The sequence below is a fragment of the Rousettus aegyptiacus genome, unplaced genomic scaffold (assembly GCF_014176215.1).
Source record: "Rousettus aegyptiacus isolate mRouAeg1 unplaced genomic scaffold, mRouAeg1.p scaffold_m13_p_13, whole genome shotgun sequence".
Classification (NCBI taxonomy): domain Eukaryota; kingdom Metazoa; phylum Chordata; class Mammalia; order Chiroptera; family Pteropodidae; genus Rousettus; species Rousettus aegyptiacus.
The window spans coordinates 16,840,693-16,861,007 of record NW_023416288.1 but is presented as its reverse complement, the minus strand read 5'-3'; the positions used below and the strand labels follow the sequence as shown (position 1 = coordinate 16,861,007).

At 33.1% G+C, this 20,315-nt stretch overlaps 1 protein-coding gene across 3 annotated transcripts in view; it reads right to left on the bottom strand.

Moving 5' to 3' along the window:
- The window catches only part of ANKIB1 (ankyrin repeat and IBR domain containing 1), a 108,572-nt gene that overhangs the window by 62,254 nt on the left and 26,003 nt on the right, over positions 1-20,315 (bottom strand). For all 3 annotated transcript variants that reach the window (XM_016161290.2, XM_016161292.2, XM_016161293.2), the window contains exons 2-3: positions 9,850-10,128; positions 778-1,078 (exon numbers count right to left, since the gene is read on the bottom strand). In XM_016161290.2, the coding sequence (XP_016016776.2) occupies positions 778-1,078; positions 9,850-10,037 (489 nt within the window). In that variant the 5' untranslated portion in view covers positions 10,038-10,128. The remainder of the gene's footprint in view (positions 1-777; positions 1,079-9,849; positions 10,129-20,315) is intronic.

The following is a 20,315-nucleotide window of genomic DNA, read 5'->3' as shown; positions in this document are numbered from 1 at the left end:
ATGGTGATACTCTGCGACCCAATTTTTAGTGCTCCCTACTCATATTTAAATATATCTAAACAAAAGAACTTCATTGGGTTATGTATGAATTGACATGAATGTAGGTGACAAAAACCTGTTCAGTGGGATGTATAATAATGATTCCTTAACTTAAAATCCTATATTATATGGTTGATTTTATCTAAGTCTGTTATTAGATATATTGTACATATGTGAAATATATGTATAGGGAAAATTTCAAATATTCATCCCTTTGATATAGATTAAATAGAAAAAAGCACATTTTAAAATTACACATTTTTTAAAAAGGCCCCAATAAATGTATTCACTAGTATTTACCCTTTGCTTAGGAAACTGATCAATTCTAGATATATAACTATAAATCATTTGCCAAGATTTACCATATCCAACAGGCATACATTTTATACTCAGGTTACTAAAAATCAGCAATAAAGTAGAACATATCTCTACTAAAACTATTATTCTCAATATGATAGTGTTAAACTGATGACCATTATCTTTTAAGGATGTTAGCAAATTTTTAATTGTTCTCGACAGTTTTATTTCCAAGGTTGGCTATTTAATTCTAGGTTTGTTTTTAGTCTTTCCAATAAGAGAATGAATTTATTTAAAAGGGGCCCTGATTTTTTGAGAACCACAAGAGGGACAAAAATGACTAGTCAAATTAACTAAAATAAGCAAAACAAACACTCATTATTAGATATCACCAAGCCACAAATTTTATCATGCAGAATATTAAAAAAAAAAAAAGTTTACCTCTACACAGGTTTTCATCCCCGAGGCAGCAGCATAATGGAGGGGTGTGTTTTTTTTGTTATCAACAGCATCAATAGCTGCTCTCTCATATTCGCCTTGATCAAGTTTTGCTCCTTTCCATCTTAAGATCATCTGCAGACAATCTGCTCTTCTGAAATCATCTTCCACCGGGCGTGCTAAGCGAGGATGGAGGGCTCCTTCAGATATCATAATTTGAGGTCCCATACACAACAAATGCATAGATGTTTCATTGTGCACATTCCGTTTATTTGGATTTCCATCTCTACCAAAGAGAAAAGTCCTAAAATGGTAAAGAAAAAAAAGGATAAAAACCAGTTTTTTCCTACTTTGAAATAAAAATACATAGAAGATAACAAATTTAAAAGATAAACTTCTAAGCTGTTAAAACAATTTATTGATGTATTTCTACTGTGAAACAATAGGCTGAATGACTAATTCTTATAGTAATATAAAGCTCTATTCTAGAACAATAGTACTAAGAAAAACAAGGTTGAATATTTTTATAGTATTTGCTAATAAGAGATAGGAAGGGGAAAAAAAAGGGACAGGAAGGAAGATGAAGAAGTGAAGTAAAAAGGAAGATGAGAAAAGGAAGGGGGGAAGAAGAAAAGAAGCAGAAATATTTCAATAACATAACAACATAACATAACATAAATGCCTTAGGTACAGTATTGAACATTCCACACCAACTTTTTTCTTTATTGCTCTGCTCCATTTTTCTTGAGTACATATTTATTTAAGAAAATGGTAATAATTAATATAAGCACACAAGTAATGCATAAGCCTAGAACTAAAATTTAAATCTGGGAAAAATTTCTCTACCTGCAACACATCAGCTAACCTTTGAAATGATAAAGCATGTATTTACACAGTATGGTCCTTTTTGAAGGGAGTCAACTGTGCTTAGTTCCAGAAGACCAAGATCCAATAGATCCAATTTCAAGGGAGCAACCTTTACCAATATAGTGTAGGTTAGCTATCTGAACCACTGCCAAACCCAGACTTGAGAGTTGTGCTTAGCTCATAATGTAGCCTCGAGCTAGGGTCATAGGATTAATAGTTGAGCTAATTTAGTGGCTATAATAGGATACTGGAAAATGAGTTGGGAAAACCTGCTATAATATAGTCAGCTTATACGAAAAGAAACACAAATACACTATGAAATGGGCATGTAAGTCCCATATCTGAAGACAGTGCCAATATTTACTGTGGAGGGCTGATATCACCAGCATTGGTCTATGTCCAAGTCCAGGACAGCATACGGGAAGGAAGTAAAGCCAAACTCTAGGTCCTAGTTTCATTTGGGTTGCTTTTAGATTAGTTCAGTTTACAACACATGGCTCTGACAGAAAAACAATAAAAACAAAAACAAAAATACTTGGTAATAAAGGAACTAGCACAGGCTCTTCAATTTGAATGAGTTAGCCTGGCTGGAAAGCTCTTATAAGAAAAGGCTGAGTAAGAGGGCTTAAGGCAGTAAAAGTCCCAGGCAACTTTTATGACAACTCTGGATCTCTCCTGTTCTTATCATTCAAGGCTCCAGACAGCTCAGCAGTATAGCCCTTCAAAACTAGCCTAATTAGGTTTTCAGCATCTACATTTATTTGAATTGTTTTGAAAGTAGACAGGAGATCTCTGGAGCAGGAACAAATGAATTATTATTATGTATAATAACCATGCCAGCTCTTCATACCCAATTCTGGCCACTGGGGCAACAGAATCAGAGCCAGATCAGATGTCATCCTACATGTACTGAGGTCTGCACTGTAGGTGAGTACGGTGGCAGAATAAGACCCCCACCCCAAAGAGGCCCATATCCTAATCCCTGGAAGCTATAAATATGTTACCTTACATGGTAAAAGGGACTCAGTAGCTGTGATTAAGTTAAAGTTATTGACATGGGGAAATAATCCTGCATTATCAGGGTGGGCTCAATGTACTTGCGAGTCCTTATAAGAGGAAGAGAGGAAGATTAGACTCAGAGAGAGATTGGAAAATTCTTTGCTGCTCCCCTTATTGATGGAGGGAGGGATTACAAGCAATAAAATGCAAGCAGCTTTTGGAAGTGGGAAAATGTGAGGGATTCTACCCTAGAGCCTCCAGAAGGAATGCAGCCCTGCCAATATCTTGAGTGTAGTCCAGTAGAACTACTTCGGACTTTCAATCTCTAGAACTTTAAGATAATAAATTCATGTTGTTTTAAGTCATTTAGTTTGTGGTAATTTGTTAGAGCAGCAAGAGTAAGTAAAAACAGAAAGGAACCCCAAAATGAGACTCTTAATGGCCTAGTATAGCAACCCTCCTCTCCTTTAGAGATAATGGGGAAAATACCTATCTTTGAGAGTAAACGAACTGTCCTAGGGAAAGATTCTGGGTTCTTATTCTTTGGAATGTAAAATATGTTTATAGGAGGACGATAAGATTAGCATCTCTGAGTTTCACAATTTAGGGTAACCTCTTTATTGTCTCAGGTCTCATCCACTTCTCACCCCACTTCAAATGTACACATATATCTCCTGAGAGATAAATCTCTCTGGAGTTCTCAATCTTTATTCAGTCATAATTTAACTTCCAGGGCTGTCTTTTAGCCTAGGTCCCAAGTTTCAGTAAAATTTGCTCAGAAAGCCCTAACTGCATATTTTCTCTACATTCCCATGTAGCTTTTACAGCTTTCTGATCCCTGCAATATATGTGTAGGCTCTTCATTGTTTGCTCTGCTATTTGGTTTCCTAGGAACTGACTCAGATCATCTAAACAAACCCAACCCCATCTAGAAGACTTTTTGCACTAGGTTTCCCCCTCCAGTTGACTTTGGCCACTCCTTTCCTTGCTTTCACAAAGCATCCTAAGTATAAACTGATCGCACAGTATCAAAGTACTTTCTTACGTATCTGTTGGCTTCTCCCACTTTATAGGCTTCTAAGGCAGAGTCTATATCCTGTTCTTTTTTTGAATCCCCAATACAGTGTCAGACACATGGTAGATTCTTACTATAATTTTGATAGATGAACTGATGCATATTACTTTTATGATATAGATCAGTGATGTGGCATTGGAGATCTCTTAAGACACCACTCTAAATCTCTCAAGTCAGCAGGGTAGTAGGCTGGTCAAAAATATGGTATCTAGTACAGACTGCCATGCTCTCATCCCAGTTCTGTCTCTTTTTAGCTGTGTGATCCTGGGTAAACTACATAATAGCTCATTAACAACTAATATATAGTTCATATCCTTTGTTCAAGTAAACCTACTTCTGGAAATTTATCAAAAAGAAAATAACTTAAAAGAAATAAAAATCAATGGGAATAATCATTAGTACAGTATTATTTTGAATAAAAAAACCTGTAATCACTTAAATAGGAAACATAAATCATGGTATATGACACAGCAGAAAATTAGAAAGTCATTTAAAAGTCTATGAATGTTTACAGCTAAAATTAGAAGGGAACACAGAATAATTATAACCTGTTTGAGAGAGAGAAATATGGGTATTTTTATTTGTTTATATAATCGTGTTACTTAACAGTTAAAAAAATATACATATATATATACACATATATATAATATTTTCCCTATGTCAAAAACTGATGGTAAAATTCCCAATTATATTTCCCTGTATTTATAATGGTTGAATTATAGCAGATTATAATTAATAACTAAAATTAAAACCATAGTTTTAAAAATGTGTTCAGGAACCACCTCCGGCCCAATCTTCAATCTTTTGAGATGTCCCCTGTTCCTCTGCTCCATCCTTCTCCCGACCACTGGGCTTCTCAGAGACTGCCCAACCCCTGACTTTCCCTCCCTTTTGTCTTCTTCTGGCCCAGAAGCCCTCACATTTCCACGCAGACTGTCCTTCCCCCTTCAAGAGATTCCTTCTTCAACTTTATATCCCTTGGACCCTTACCCCAACTTCCCCACCTTCTGCTGTTCTCTTTTTTTCTCTTTTGAGAGTGGGATACGGGGACCTGGCCAGGGTCCTCTCCGTTCATTTGTCAGGGCTTCCTTTTCCCCTCCAAAATGCAGCCTCCGCCCCTCTTTTGTCTGCCCAGTTATCCCACTTCTTTCCTATAACTCAGGAAAAAAGAATAGAAATTAAAAAAAAAAAATGTGTTCAAGATGAAAATCTCTTCCAAGAGGCGTTTATTATTAATAATGAAAAAAATTTCATTTTCTTCAAAATTTAATTTATGAAAAAATTAAAGATAATTCAGATTCTGTAAGATTCTGTGCAACCACATTTATCCAGCCTTTCTTATCCCCATTTCCAATATACCATTAATTCTCTCTTTTAGTTTGTTCAGGAGACCTCAGGTTCTAATCACCATGAAATTTAATGCAAGTTGGGAGGATATCAAGGCACATGAAATATCTATCACTACCTCTCCTTCCACCACCCAGATCCTCCCCAATGTAGAGAAGAGACATTGAGATAACTTTGTAAATATTCTCATAGCCAATCTACCAGATTCTGATTGATCAAATCAAACAAAGTTTATGATTCTAAAATTAAACTATTAAAATAGTTTCTTTATACATACTTAGGAAAGATTTCAGATTTATTAGACATAGTACCATAACTGCATAAACATTCTGCACTAAAACTATAAGGCTGGATGTTCTAACTTCATTAATTCACATTACTATTTTTCTACCATCTGTTTAAATTCAAAAGTAGAATCTTCCTTAATTTATATGAATGCATAAATAAACGAGTAAATATGTAATTGATGCACAAGTTTTAGACAGTCCCTTTTCTGTAACTATGTCAATTATTATGAAGTATATTTTACTATTTGCTTATAAGGTTAATTCTAAAACAGGTACAGAAGATAATTGGTGGTAAGGTGAATGAAGTAAGAAAAACACTAATCTGGAAAAGAAAAATCCTTTTCATTTGACTGTAATAACCCATCCACGAGCCATCTGTTTTTCTAGATTCTTTCACTGTTAATTCTGAAATGGCTAGTTTATAACTGCTACCTCTATTCTACATTCACTCTCCACTTCAATATGACTCTATTCTTATGACTGCCCTGAATGTGCAGTCTCATATCACCAGGAATTTCCTAAGAGCTAAATTCATCATTGTCTTTAATTTTTGCTTTTGTCTTGAAATTGCTGACTATTCATTCACATCCTGACCTTTATGTTATCTTGGTTTCCATTTCTACACACCTTGTCAATATGCCTCTTAAATTTTTTTTAGTATAACTTCTCTTTTACTCATAATGATGGTTCCACTTCCTACTCTCTTATTGTAAGCAAATTCAGTTCCTGAATCCATTTTCTTCTCCATAAACATTCCCTTCTTTTAGAGAGCACATCCACTCTCAAAGCCATTTATCTTTCAACACTTTCTGTGAATACATTTTATATATTGTAAAACATTATCAGAATCCAAATGATAGACAGTGGTGGCGGAATTATGGTTTCTCTCAAAAAGCTTCTATTACTTCTGTGATAATTCACCGTCTGACTTCTAAACATATTCTAAATTCTTATAGGCCGCTTTCTCTTGCCTATTCCATTATCACCTCATATTCAACTGAGCTCCCTCCAAAATAATAGCCTTCATTACCAGAGCCTCAATCTCTTGCTATAAAACTCTTATATTCCCAGTGACTAAATGTATACAAAGGCCTTCAGTTCCTCTTAGATCTTCTCTTTTATGTGGCAAATATTTATTGAGCAGTCATCATTTGCCAGTTACTATTCTAGAAGTGAGGCATATTATGAAGAAAACAGATTAAGTCCCTGCCCTAATGGGGTCTGCAAGCAAGGGAGGTTGGGAGAGGAGGACTACATTTCAATCCAGTTAAAAGAACTTAATTAACTTCTGAAATACAAGAGTAAAAAAATTGAAATCAATAACTGGAAACTTTTAATTCTCAAAGCCTGATGTTATCATGTGCTCTAATAAAACTTTTATATTTTATTTATACCAAAAGACAGGACCCTTTTATTTCCAAAGAAGCAAAAGAAGCTGTTCTATAAAATCTAAGAAATAAGTATTATAATCCCCATTTTATACATGATTTTCCCAAGAAGATATGATTTATGAACTGTATATCCAAACTAGAACATGCTGACTCCAAAGTCTAAGAGTTTTTTTGCTACATTAAGTAGTAACAATTTATGAATACCAATTTAGTTTTCCCTGAAAGAGGCACTGTGGTGTGGTATAATGTAAATACACAGCATTTGGGTTCAGAGAGATATAGATGCAAACTAGCTGCTAAACTATAAACTACTTTTCTTTTACCATATTCTGCCTATGAAGAGAGAAAAGTTATGATTGCTGTTGCGGGAACCATAAAGCTAAAGGAAACGGTGATAAAATCAAGGCCTTACTCCAAACAGATCCTTAACTAGGTATGTCCACCTAGGTCTACCTATACATGTCATGTGTTAGGAATCTAGCCAAGCTGAGTCAAGGACTATACTGAAGCTATCTGGCAGGTATCCCAGATTATATGAAGCAGCATGAGAAAATAATTGCCATAAACCTGTTAGAAAGTTTAACAAGGTTGAATGTAATAAAATATTTGAAGCAATCTAGAACACAAATAATTAAAATAGAGTTGTTATTTTACTTAATATTGATAAATAAATGCTATTTTTCCTTATTCTGTAGGACATAGTGTTAAGAGTAATTTCTTAATTCCAAAAGCAACTAATGTTTAAAATAATCTGATTTGTAATTTTCTCTGAATTAATTTTGAAAAACATAAGAATACACACAGATAAAAGTAATTAGAATTGCTTATTCTTACAAGAGCAATAAATTTCTGATTCTAGTATAGGATATTAAAGGCTTTAATAAAGAAATTATGAGCCACTTATCTCCAAACAATTAAAGAAAGAGAAAACACCTAAACACTTTAAGTTGACACTGAAAATTAAGAATGAAGTAAAAATATAAGTATAAAGTTAAGTATAATGCATAGGGCCAAATTAAAAAAGTAGTCCAATCTGGTGACTAAAAGAGAATATATAGTTGCCTTTTCTGGAGGTCTTTTAAATACTTATTAACTACTTGATAGAAAGAGACAGATATATTCTGCTTAGAGCAACCAAGAATATTGACCAGATCAGCAATTCATAAACTTTTTGCTTATAGGACCCTTTTACAACTTTAAAAATTACTAAAGATTCCTAAGAACTTTTGTTTATGTTAGTTATAGATATTTTAATACTTATCATATTAAAAATTAAAACAGAAATTTAAAAAATATTTATTCATTAAAAAATAAACCCATTACATATTAAACATTCCTAACATTTTAAAATGAAAATTATCTATATATATTTTTTCAAATTAAGTGAGAAGAATGGCTTTGGTTTACATGTTTACAAACTTCTTTTAATGTCTGGCTAATAGAAGACAAATTCTCATAGCATTCAATCTATTGTAATATGTTGTTTTGGTTCAAGTATATGAAGAAAATCTAGTTAGAAAAGGTATAAGTATTTTAAAATAGCCTTTTTAGATAATTGTGAATATTCATATTTGATTCTATATCCAAAATTCGACAATTGTCATTTATTGCTAATCAAATCTTAAAATGACTTTGCAATATAGAATCTGAAATCATGTCAGTGATTTTTGTACTGTTACATTAAAATCCATTGGTCTACCTTTAGCATTTTGAATAAATCTTACACATGCATAATTTTGAAAACTCAAATACTGATCTTCTGAAAAATAATGATTCACTGAGTTAGTTTTCTAGATGTTCTCACATTTCATTTTATGATATTAAAAAAATCACATTAGTTTATATTACTGCCAATCTTATCAGAAATCCTGATCATTAAAATATTTCTTTGTGCAATGATTTTATAAAACTTCTATTTACTTTGTAACAATACTATGCTAGATGCTAGAAGTATAAAAAAGATACTTTACAAAGATGGAATTTAGGTAGGCAGAAAGAAGATATATAAAATTACAAAAAACAATGAGATAGTGTATAACAAACAAGTAATACAAACAAACAAAAAAGAACCGTACAAGTTAAAAAAAAAAAAAAAAGATTCCTGTGGGTTGTGACTGGCTTAAGAAGATAGATAAAGTGTGCTTGAAGAAAGAATAAAATTTAGATAAGAGAAAGCTGAGAGGAGTAGAGAAGCGAGATACTCCTGACAGAGAGAACAGCATGGACATGGCAAACAGAACACACCTGGAATGTTTCAGGAATTCCAGAAAGAGCAGTTTAATCTGAACAACAATTTGTATAATAAGCATAAAAAAAGGTTGGAAATTTTTTGTAAAGTTCTAAAGAGCTTTGAATACTGATTTCAGAATTATATTTCACTGTGTAAACAGTGTTTCTTTCTTTCTTTTCCAGCATCAGACTTCCATAGCTGCATAATCCACTTCTAAAAAAACTAAATTTGTTTATATTTTTTTCTATTCTTTGCTTCTTTCATTTTATAACCTAGCAAACAGCAAATTTAATTCCCATGTAATTAGGTAAGACTTCATGTAAATATACTTGCTGTCACTAATGCTCAAAGAGATTTTAAGTATCTCAGTATTTTCAGTTTTAAAGAAATGTTTTGTTTTTAGAAGTCTTTTCAAGTAACTGAACCCCATTAAAAGAAAGGAAACTCAAACTCAAATCTGATCATGACTAGATAAGGCAAAGGTATCGCTTTTTCAACTTAAACTAGATAATCAGAGCTTAGAACTTTGCTGTAGGAACCATTTCCTGCAATTTTTTGATAGCTGATAAGTACTTTTCTAGAATTGAAATGTTGAAATTAAACACTACACTATTATCAAGAATTGATACTATGATACATACTGAGGATCAAAATGTATTTACAGAAGCAAAACTATGCGAACCATCCTCACTATAAAACTTTTGGTCTAATTTAGGCATAATGAAAAAAGTCATACTTAATAATTTAGGCACAGTTTTAGAAAGGTTAATTCACTATAATACTATATAACATGCACATATATATGTATATATTTTCAAAGATCAGGGTTTTTTCCCTCTTTAACTAACTTGTTATCAATTGGTTTACGGTAATACTTACCCTAATATTCTATTCATTCCATGTCTAGCAGCATAGTGTAACGGAGTATTGTGCTGGTAGGGCTCCCCGTAAGATGTATTTGGATCAAGAGATTCTTTTAGCTGAGGGTTATTTTCGTATATTTGGCAGGCCAGGTTTTCATCACCATTGATGAGTGCTTTACGGAATTTGGTGGTTGTGTTTCCCATGTTTTGTTTTGTTTTTTTCTGACAGGCAGTGGCACTTTTTTCCTTCCCCCTTCAGCCACTTCTTGAGTGCTTCTGCAACATGTTTCACATTCTAATGGAGGTAAAAATGGTCAAGTTAGAAAGACCAGAAAACAATAATTATGAAGCAGTACCCTAAACAAACTATCATAATTAAGAGCACTAATAAAATCTAGGAAGAGTATGTAAGAGGACAAACTATAATACATTTTACTAAATTTATCTGAATAGCTAAAAAAAATCTCAAGATTTAACATTGAGCAAATTAACCTCTTGTTAAATTGTAACATTTTCCTGCACAGAATATTAAGGTTTCCCAGGCTGCACTTTGTACCATAAAAGTTATCTACATATATGGGCTTTTCAATTTTTCTCTTTACATGGGCAGAAAATGAGGTTGAAAGACTTTTATGGTTGCATACATTTAAATCTCTGTATAAGTTATGTACAAATCTGACTCAGCCAATTTGTGGGATAGTGAAAAATGTAGATTTTGCTCATATGAGAACTCTAGAAAAGATGTTAAATTATAGTAAAGGAAAGTGAAACTGCTTGGTACTTATAAGGACATCAGAGAAAAGCTTTTACAAGCGTAAACATACAGAACTACACAACTCACTGATTAATCAGTCACAGTACACTAATACAACTAATTAAATGCAGAACAATGGAAACACTGATTATTCCACTTTAAGTCCATTAAATTTATTTCATTCTATAAAGAATTCAAAACAGGGCTGAAAACACCAAAGGGGAAGAAGGACATAAAAACAACACTGGGTTTGGAGTTTGAAATATCATATTTGTCTACACTAGCTGTGCCACTTTGAGTCAGTTATTTACCCTCCAAAAGCCTCAGGTTCCCATCTGTACAGTAAAGTAGAATGACTACTTTTTAAGGATGGCTGAGGATCATAAAAGCTAATTTTTAAAAAGTGTCTAGCACAGTCCTTGGCTAGTGTGCTCAATATGTGCTAGTTTCATTCCAAGAAATATTTTGGAATCTATTCTTGGACTATGATCAAAATGAGTAATAAAGTAAACAGCCTATGCAAAGGCAGGTACAAAATAAAAGGCATATTCAAGGAGGTGAGCACAGATGGAGTTCAGGGTCCCCAGTGCTGGACTACCAGGAGATGAAAGTGAAAACAGATTTGGGCCAGACTAAGAAATTTATACTACGACCTGTAAAGAACGGATAATTAATTAAAGGCTTTTATGAAGGGCAGTGATATGATTATTTTATGCTTTAGAAAATTGGCTATTGTGACAGTGCAGAAGATAGATTAAAGGGAGGAAAACATAGAGTCAAAATACAAGAGTCTATTATGTTACCCAGTTAACTCAGTGGTAGGCTGGACATTTAAACACAGCTTTTAAAAAAGTGAAAATAATAAGTACTTGTTCAACACAAGCTTTGTACAGGGCAATAACAGTTTCAACAGAATACAAATTAAAGGACCGAAAAACAAATGAGTTTTTTTAAAAGATGTCAAAGAAAGAATATTAGTGGGAAAGGTGGTGAAATTTCAATAAAGTCTGTAGATTAGTTAACACTATTGTATCAATATTAATTTTTTTGGTTTCAATAATTACCTGGTTATATAAGATGTTAACATTAAAGGAAGGTGAGTGAATGATATACAGGGATTTTATGTACTCTCTTTGCAACTTTCATGTGAGTCTAGAATGTTTTAAAACTAAAGAGTTTTTAATTTTTTTTAAGTGTTCTATATATAAAGAGGCTCTCAACTTTGGCTGTACATTTAATAATCTGGAGAACTTCAGAATTCCATTGGCCAAGTGACATCCTAGACCAATTAAATCAGAGTCTCTAGTGGGTGCCACCCAGGCACTGTTATTTGAGCTCTTTGAATGATTTCAATGTGCACACACACCACTGTATAAAAAGCTCCTGGTTTCTTCTAGCTTAATGTTATATCTAAGGATGGACATGAAGGTGAACAGGCAGGATAAGACATTGTCTAAGCTTATTTTAGAGATAAGTGTTAAATACCTACTTACTACAACAGCACATTTTCTGAAACACAAGTATACTTAATGAGGTAACTATCTGGGTCTTTTAAGTGTCCTTTGTAATTCATTTTTTACTTTAAATATGCATTGTAGAATTTTTTTGAAAATATAAAGAAAAAGCACAAAAAACTCAGAGTCTACTTAGTGGAAGATAACTACTATTAGTACTTTTGAGAAATAACCATCCTATTTATGACATATGTAAATGAGTTAGTATATACACAAATTGGATCATACTACATAATTTTTAAATTTTTATTTAATCTTTCAGAAGGTTGCTGAAATTCAACCTAAAGAACTATTCCCTTATCATCTCATCTTGAATGGGAATTAAATTCCCCCCTCCCATATTCCATTTTTATCACAATATACTATAGCCACTTTGGGTTTTTTTTTTTCAGCAACAGCCTGGATTTTATTATTTTTTCTTTTATCTTTTCATAGGATCTAGACGCTATGTGTCTATCCTCAGTGAAATTATTTGTTGTACTGCTTTAAGCATTTTAAGGGTTTATTATTCTTAATGAGAACTGCATTTGGTTTACTATATATTTTTATTTATAACCAAATATAAAGATTATCCAGTTTTAAAGAATCTTTCCTAAGGATTTGGAAATTTTCAGTTGTTTTGGTTTTATCTTTCTTCTCTAAAGAATGTAGCTCAAATTATGAACACTTTCAGAGTTTTGGATTAAATTAATAAATAACACTTTTTCTTTGATTTAAGTTATTACTTTAGAGAAATGTTTTATAAGAAAATAATTTCTATCCAAGATGTGAATAAATATCGATAAAAGCAATGATATCTTAGGGTACTTATTTAAAATAATGAGACACTTTAAAAAATCAATAATTCTCTAAAAGTACATTAAATATTACTTTACTCATGTTAAAAAGCATAATGGCATCTAGAAACCTTTTTGTGGTTCTCTGTTATTTTCAAGTAGATTTTATTTTTAAAATTTGAGTTCATTAAGCCTGAAAGTCACCAGGAAATCATTTAAAGAAGTCATTGCTTCATTCCCTCTCAGATTTATTCTCACAGTCTTGCCTACAAATTTGTCAGATGTGTCCTTTTTACTTTTTCATAGCCACAGCTAGTATACCATAGTCACTTGAGGTGACTAGTCCCTGTTTTTGAATTGAACTCTTAAGTACTATTTCTCCAACTACAAGATAAATCTATATACAGAGCTTCATGAAGCAGGTGATAGCTTATCTAAGAGATGAAAAAAATTCCTTATTTTGGGCTTCTAACTAATACAGAAAAATTTAGGTGAAGTTTCATCATCTTTGACTAGTAAAGCACAGCACTTAATAAGTAGTTAATGAAAACGTAAGAAAAATATAGCCTGTCAATGAACACCAGAAAGCTTTCCCTAATTTCTGATTAACTTTTAATCGTGAAGGGCTCTATAAGTCTTTCTTTAAATCTTTGTCTTTCAACTTCCCTATTCAAAGGTTAATAATCTGCAACAAAAATTCAAATGCACTTAAATTAATAAACCACTCACAGAAATCTTTTATAGATGAACAAGGGTTTCAGAAATAACCAACTCCTAATTTATTTGTTTCAACAATGTAAAAAAATTTTAAGTCATAATTAGGGATTGAATTGTTGACCTAAACAAAATAATTACGTCCCATTTTTCATTTAACTGGAAGAAAACCCAGTATTACACTTACACACACACAGTTCATCCTTCTACAACTTTCAGCAGATAAAAATAACAATTGATAACAATTTTCGATCTATAACTAAAATTTCCTTTAGCCAAAAAGAAACAAGTAGAAAGTTCAAACAGTAGGTCCCAACCCCACCTCACTCCACATTGAAATCAGAGAGATGTGTCTCCAAGAAGAAAACTGCAGGGAGCTCTAGTCTCAAAGAAATGCTCTGTTATTTCAATAGTACTTAGAGAAAAAGAGAAGATGGTTAAAAAAAAAGACTCTAAGAGAACTTGCAAGGGATAAGGTAAAAAAGTAAGGATAGAAGATAAAAAACCAGGAAAAGTTAATGTAATACAACTGACAAACACCACATGGGCAAATAACATATTAAGCTAGCAATTCTGTCCATTTACTCATTCAACAGCATTTATTAACCTTAGTAGTTTTCATTAGTCACCATACATTAGATTCACCTGGAGACGTGATTTCAATTGGTTTGGGGAAGACCAAGCCAGAGTGAGAACTTTAAAAGTGATCCAGTTCATTATAACATGCAGGTCAGACTTAAGAACCGTGGACTAATTTTTAAACTATGCTAAGCCAAGGCAAGAAGTGTGATGGTAAGGAAAAGGGGAGTAGGAGTTGGGAAGACCTGTGCTCACATTCTGTTTTTATTTTACCAAGTAAGTTAACCTCTTTGAGTTGTTTCCTAATCTAACCAGTAGTAATATCTACTTTTTTCAGTTAACAAATATAAATGAACAGATAAAAATCATTCTACCTATGGAATTTATATTGTAATGGGAACAGACAGATAAACAATATAAGGCTTTGACTTCATTGTTTGCAGGTTTTTGAGCTAGATATTTCTCTGGCTTTAGCATTTTTAGAAAAATATTTGTGCTGATGCATGAATCAATAGTTCAATTCTTTTTATGGCTGAGTAGTAGTCCACTGTGTGGGTGTACCACTCTTTATTTAACCAATCATATATGAAGGACACGTTGGTTGTTTCCAGTTTTTGGCAATTGTCAAATAAGGCTATGATAACATTCACATACAGGTTTTGTGGGAACCTGTTTTAATTTCTTTTGGGTATCCAGAAGTAGAATCACTGGGACACGTAGTAAGCAATTTACATAAAAAAGTTTTGTGAACTGTTTCCCATAGATGTACAAGTTCATTCCTGTAAGCCATGTATGAGTTACAGTTGCTTTGTATCTTGGACAGCATTTAGAACCATCGGGGTTTTTTTTCCTTCCTTTTTTGGTAACCATTCTAATGGATGTATACAGGCATCTCACACTGGTTTTAATTTCCATTACCCTAATGACTTGAGCATACTTTCATATGCTTACTTGCCATGAGTATTTCCTAATTTTAAAGTGTCTGTTTAGAGCTTTTGCTCATTTTTAAATATGGGTTACTATTGATTGTGAGTTCCTTATACTTATAAAAAAAATCCTTTGTTAGAAATGTAATTTAAAAATATTTCTTCTAGTTTGTAGCTTCTCTTTTCATTCTCTTAATAGTGTTGTTCACAGACCAAAAGTTTTAAATTTTGATGAAGTCAAATTTATCATTTTCCTCCCTCTTACGGACAGTGCCTTTGGAGTCATATGTTAAACTCTTTGCCTAAACTGGGTCCCAGAGATTTTTCTCCTATATTTTCTTCTAGAAGTTTTTTAGTTTTAAGTTTTATGTTTAAATCTATGATCCATTTTGAGTTCATTTTCAATATAATACACTACATTAACAAAACAAATACTAAAACTCATCATGTCACTAGGAAAAGCATTTGACAAAATTCAACATCCATTTATGATAAAAACTCAACAAAGTTGGTATAGAGGGAATGAAACCTCAACATAATAAGTCCATTTTATGACATGCCCACAGCTAATATCATAATCGTGAAAAGCTGAAAGCTTTTCTTCTAAGATCAGGAAGACAGGAATGCCAACTCTTACCTCTTTCATTCAATACAGTATTGGAAGTCCTAGCTAGAGCAAGAAAAAGAAGTACAAGGCATCCAAAATGGAAAAAAAAAAAGGTAGTAAAACTGTCACTAATTGCAGATGGCATGATATTATATATAGAAATCTCTACAGACTCAACCAAAAAACTGTTAGAATGAATAAATGAATTCAATAGAGTTACAAGATACACAATCGATATGGAGAAATCTGTTGCAATTCTTATACAATAGCAAATTACCAGAAAGAGAAATTAAGAAAATACTATTTATAACTGCATCAAAAAGAATAAAATATAGCCACACACTGTATAGTAATGTCTCAATCAATGAGGAATAGCATATATGACAGTGGTCTGATAAGATTATACTGGAGCTGAAAAATTCCTATAGCCAAGTGACATCATAGCTATCATAATGTAGCACAAAGGCTGCAAAAATCAACAAGGCTGTGGTTGGGATAGCAAACATGTGGATGAGGATGACACTGAGGAGCTCCTAGAGGAGGTTCCTAAGGAACTGACTAAAGAGTTACTGGAATACAAACATAGCTGAAGAAGAGGCAAGAGAAAAGGTGCAGGAAAAGAAAAAGAATCTCCAAGAAAATCACATGAAGGGTTTTTTTCAGACCTCAACAAGCTCCTAAGTTTGAAAACAAGGACAACACTGAAAGGTTTTCATTAATAGAGAGGAGTGTTCATGGTATATTATCTGCTTATAAGCAAATCTATAATTAAAGAAACAAATGAAGTAACCACCAGAGACACATTTCTGAAATCAATGATATCTCCTTGAGAAGAACCTCAGGCAGGTCCTTAGGAAGTATTCCAGAAACAGGCATTATTATCATAGCAGATGACAGCTCCATGCACGTTATTACCCCTGAAGACCTTCCAGTGAAATAAGGTGTGAAGGTGATAATGATGATCCTGATCCTATGTAAGCCTAGGCTAAGGTATGTATTTGTGCCTATGTTTTCAACAAAGAAGTTCATAAAATAAAATTCAATTTAAAAATAGAAAAGAACTTACAGAATAAGAATATAAAGAAAGGTGTACAGCTATACAATGTGATTATGTTTTAAGCTAAGTTGTTATCACAAGAGAGTAGAAAATTTAAAAAATATATTTTTAAGTTTACGAAGTAAACATAGCTTACTGTAGTAGGCTAAGGTTAATTTATTATTGAAGAAAAAATATTTTTATAAATTTAGTGTAGCCTAAATGTAAAGTTTACAGTAGTGTCCTTGGCCTTCACATAAGTAACTTAACACTCACTGACTCACTCACTCATTCACCCAAAGCAACTTCCAGTCCTGGGAGCTCCATTCATGGTAAGGGCCCTATATAGGTGTACCATTTTTTATCTTTTATATTGTAACTTTCCTATGTTTAGATACACAAATATACTGTTACAATTGTCTATAGTATTGACCACAGTTACATGATGTACAGGTCTGCAGCCTAAGTGTGTAGTAGGCTATACCATCTTGGTTTGTGTAAGTACACTCTAATGATATGCACAATTACAAATCATCTAACACCACATTTCTCAGAATGTATCCCCACTTTTAAGCAATACATGACTATCCTCAATTCTGCTGTTGTAGCTTGAAAGCCATAGGCACTATGTAGTAGAATGGGTATGGTTGTGTTCCAATAATATTTCATTTACAAAAATAGGCAAGGGGATTTGGCTCATGGGCTGCAGTTTGCGAATCTCTGATTTAATGGAAGGAGCATAGCACAGAACAATTTGGGTTGGAATCTCACATCTGCTTCTTCCTAGTTCTAGCACAATTCACTTAACCTCTCTGAATCTCAATTTCCTCATCTGTAAAATGAGAACAAGGCCACCTACCTTGCAAGATCGTCAAGATTATCTAAGTAAAGTACGTAATACAGTAACCGGTGCGTAGCAGGTACTCAATAAATTTTACTTCCCTTCCCCTATCAGGATGTACAAGTCAGTGGTAGAGTTGGTTGCTGCCTTTAAAGAATTCGATACTCATTATTATTAAAAGACAGTAAAACCTTAAGAAAAATGTCACCGACTCTATGCTTCAGATTAGGAATGATATATAATTGGTAATCTAGGCTCTATGATTTTAATATTAGGTATCTGACCTTTGGCAAGTTAAAAAACTATATATTTTTTCAACTATCTTCTGAACCAAGGTTAATTCCATTTTTACTATTTTTTTAGGTCATTGTCAATATTAACAAAGGTCTCTCCCATATAATTACACCTACAAATACTAAGTGAAAGGGATATAGAACTGAGTATAATAAAGCCAGGAGCAGGAGACAGAATCTCAAATTGGGAGCATATAGAACGCGCACACACACACACACACACCCTCCCCCCCATCTTTGGCAGGGAGCAAGAGGTCTTACTTTAAAATGCTGCTAAAAATGAAGTATGGTTTACGAGATCTGGGGTTTAGCCTGCCTAATTGCATATTAAGTTGAAGTCAAATGTGGCTTTATACTTGGATTCCTAGAAGAAGTTCATGAATATCTACAACCTACAGGAAAACTTATGAGTATTAGAGAATACTATGACAATGATCTAAGCTGAGAAAAATCTTTTAACAAAGAAAGCAACTTCCCTGTTATATGCATTCCAGAATTAGAATTCACTTTGCTGTTATTACAATATCTTAATATGGCAGCATTCAAAATAAAGGCTACACAAACACAGAAGTATTATGATAGTGCGAAAAAACTCAGGGCGGCAGTTTGGCTGGCTGAGAGTTCTCAGCAACCAAGAAAAAGGAGATAATGCAACATATACATTTTGGCTGTTCTTGGATATTTTTAAAATCTATATCGCTTTCACAGTATGGAGAAGGATATGCAAAGGGCAGCATCTGACTGTTTCTTTTTGCTAAACTGGCAAATGAGCACTGAAAATAGCTAGCATGAGGTCCGTAAGTGGAAAACGGTCCAAACTTGGGTTACAACTGTGTGAAGCATCACTCCTACTCTTCTATTTCTTATTAAAACGTAATTATCTGCAATGATCACAGTACATAGAACCTTTGACACGTAAATTTTTCAGATGGCTAAAATTTTTGTTAGGCGATATTCAACTTTCATACATTTGACTTTCCAACTACTCAAAATGTTATGTTATACTTTCAACTCCCCCTTCACAACTATTTTTCATACTCTGAAATCAGAATTTCATATAGTGTTGAAAAATTAACATTTCAAGCTCTAATGCTTTGGTGCTGTCAGCAGATGTCTTGAGTTCAGCAACTTTGGCATCTCTCATTACTCAGCAGTGTTTGCTTTCATAATTTTTGAATACCGTATTGTCCTTATTACATAAACAGAAGTGAAAATATCTTGGTATTAAGAAGCTAAGGTCTTAAAGTTGATGCAATCGAGAAAAGATAAAATTACTAATGCCTCAAGGCAAAACTTTAGTTTAGAACTGAGGCTCCCTAAACTTAAATCAATGGAAGTCAATCGAGAAAAAAGATAAAAATTACATACTATTTATGGAAGGTCAGAAATTTGTAATAAAATAGTTTGAAAAGGTACCAATTAATTTTTACTGTTTGTAAGCAGTATTAAATGTTTAAAAAAATTTTAAATTGTAAGTTTTGTGCTTAAATTTCAGGGAACAGAACTGCTCTGTAAACTCTAACAATTATGTACATTCAAATTTAGTACGTTTACAAAATAATATTAAAAGAGAATAATTCCCTTTCTCACACTAACCACAAAGAATAAATACAAAATTGCTGCAATAAAAAAATTTTTTTTTCATAAAACCACACTGGAAAAGACTCCACTCTTCCACACAGTTTTAAAATCAGTGAGCACCTGGCTTTGCTATATCCTTCACTGTGAGGTACTCATTTTAAATTATTATTGTTATGGAGAAAATTCTAGAATTATTATATTGTGTCAAGAGATAACATTATTTTGTTTCTAGAAGCTCTGTTTTTCTTATCTATTGTCCTGCTGAGCCTAAAGGAATTTATTCAAGATTACAAGTTCAGCCCCCTTTCTCTGAGAATGTACCACCTACCCCTATTGTGCAGAAAAGTGTTATCATTGCAGGCCTAATGACAGCTATCCTTAGAAAGCCTTGGTTATAAGATTGGCCCTTAGCTGGTGTCTGGAAACTTGGAATTAAGGAGAGTTCAAGCCATTCCATAACTGATGGGTGGCTCACTGTAGCTAAGTTGTTTGCACAAGCATGGTATATGCTAAACACTTGTTTTTCTTCTGGGAGTATGGAAATTTGGTACATGCTACACAGAACGTGCCTACGTGACCAGCCTTCAAAAAAACAAAAAACAAAAAACAAAAAACAAAAAACAAAAAAACCTTGGGGTACTGAATTGAGTCTCTGGTGAGTTTCTTTTGTAGAAAATATTTCACAAGTACTGTCATAATTTGATGCTGGAGGAATTAGGCACTCACTCCCTGTTAGCCTGTGGGACAGGACTCTGAGAAATTTGCATCTAGCTTCCTTTGTACTGTGCCCCATATGTCTTTTGTTTGCTAATTTTGCTTCGTATCCTTTCATTGTAATACATTTTGGTTGTGAGTACAACT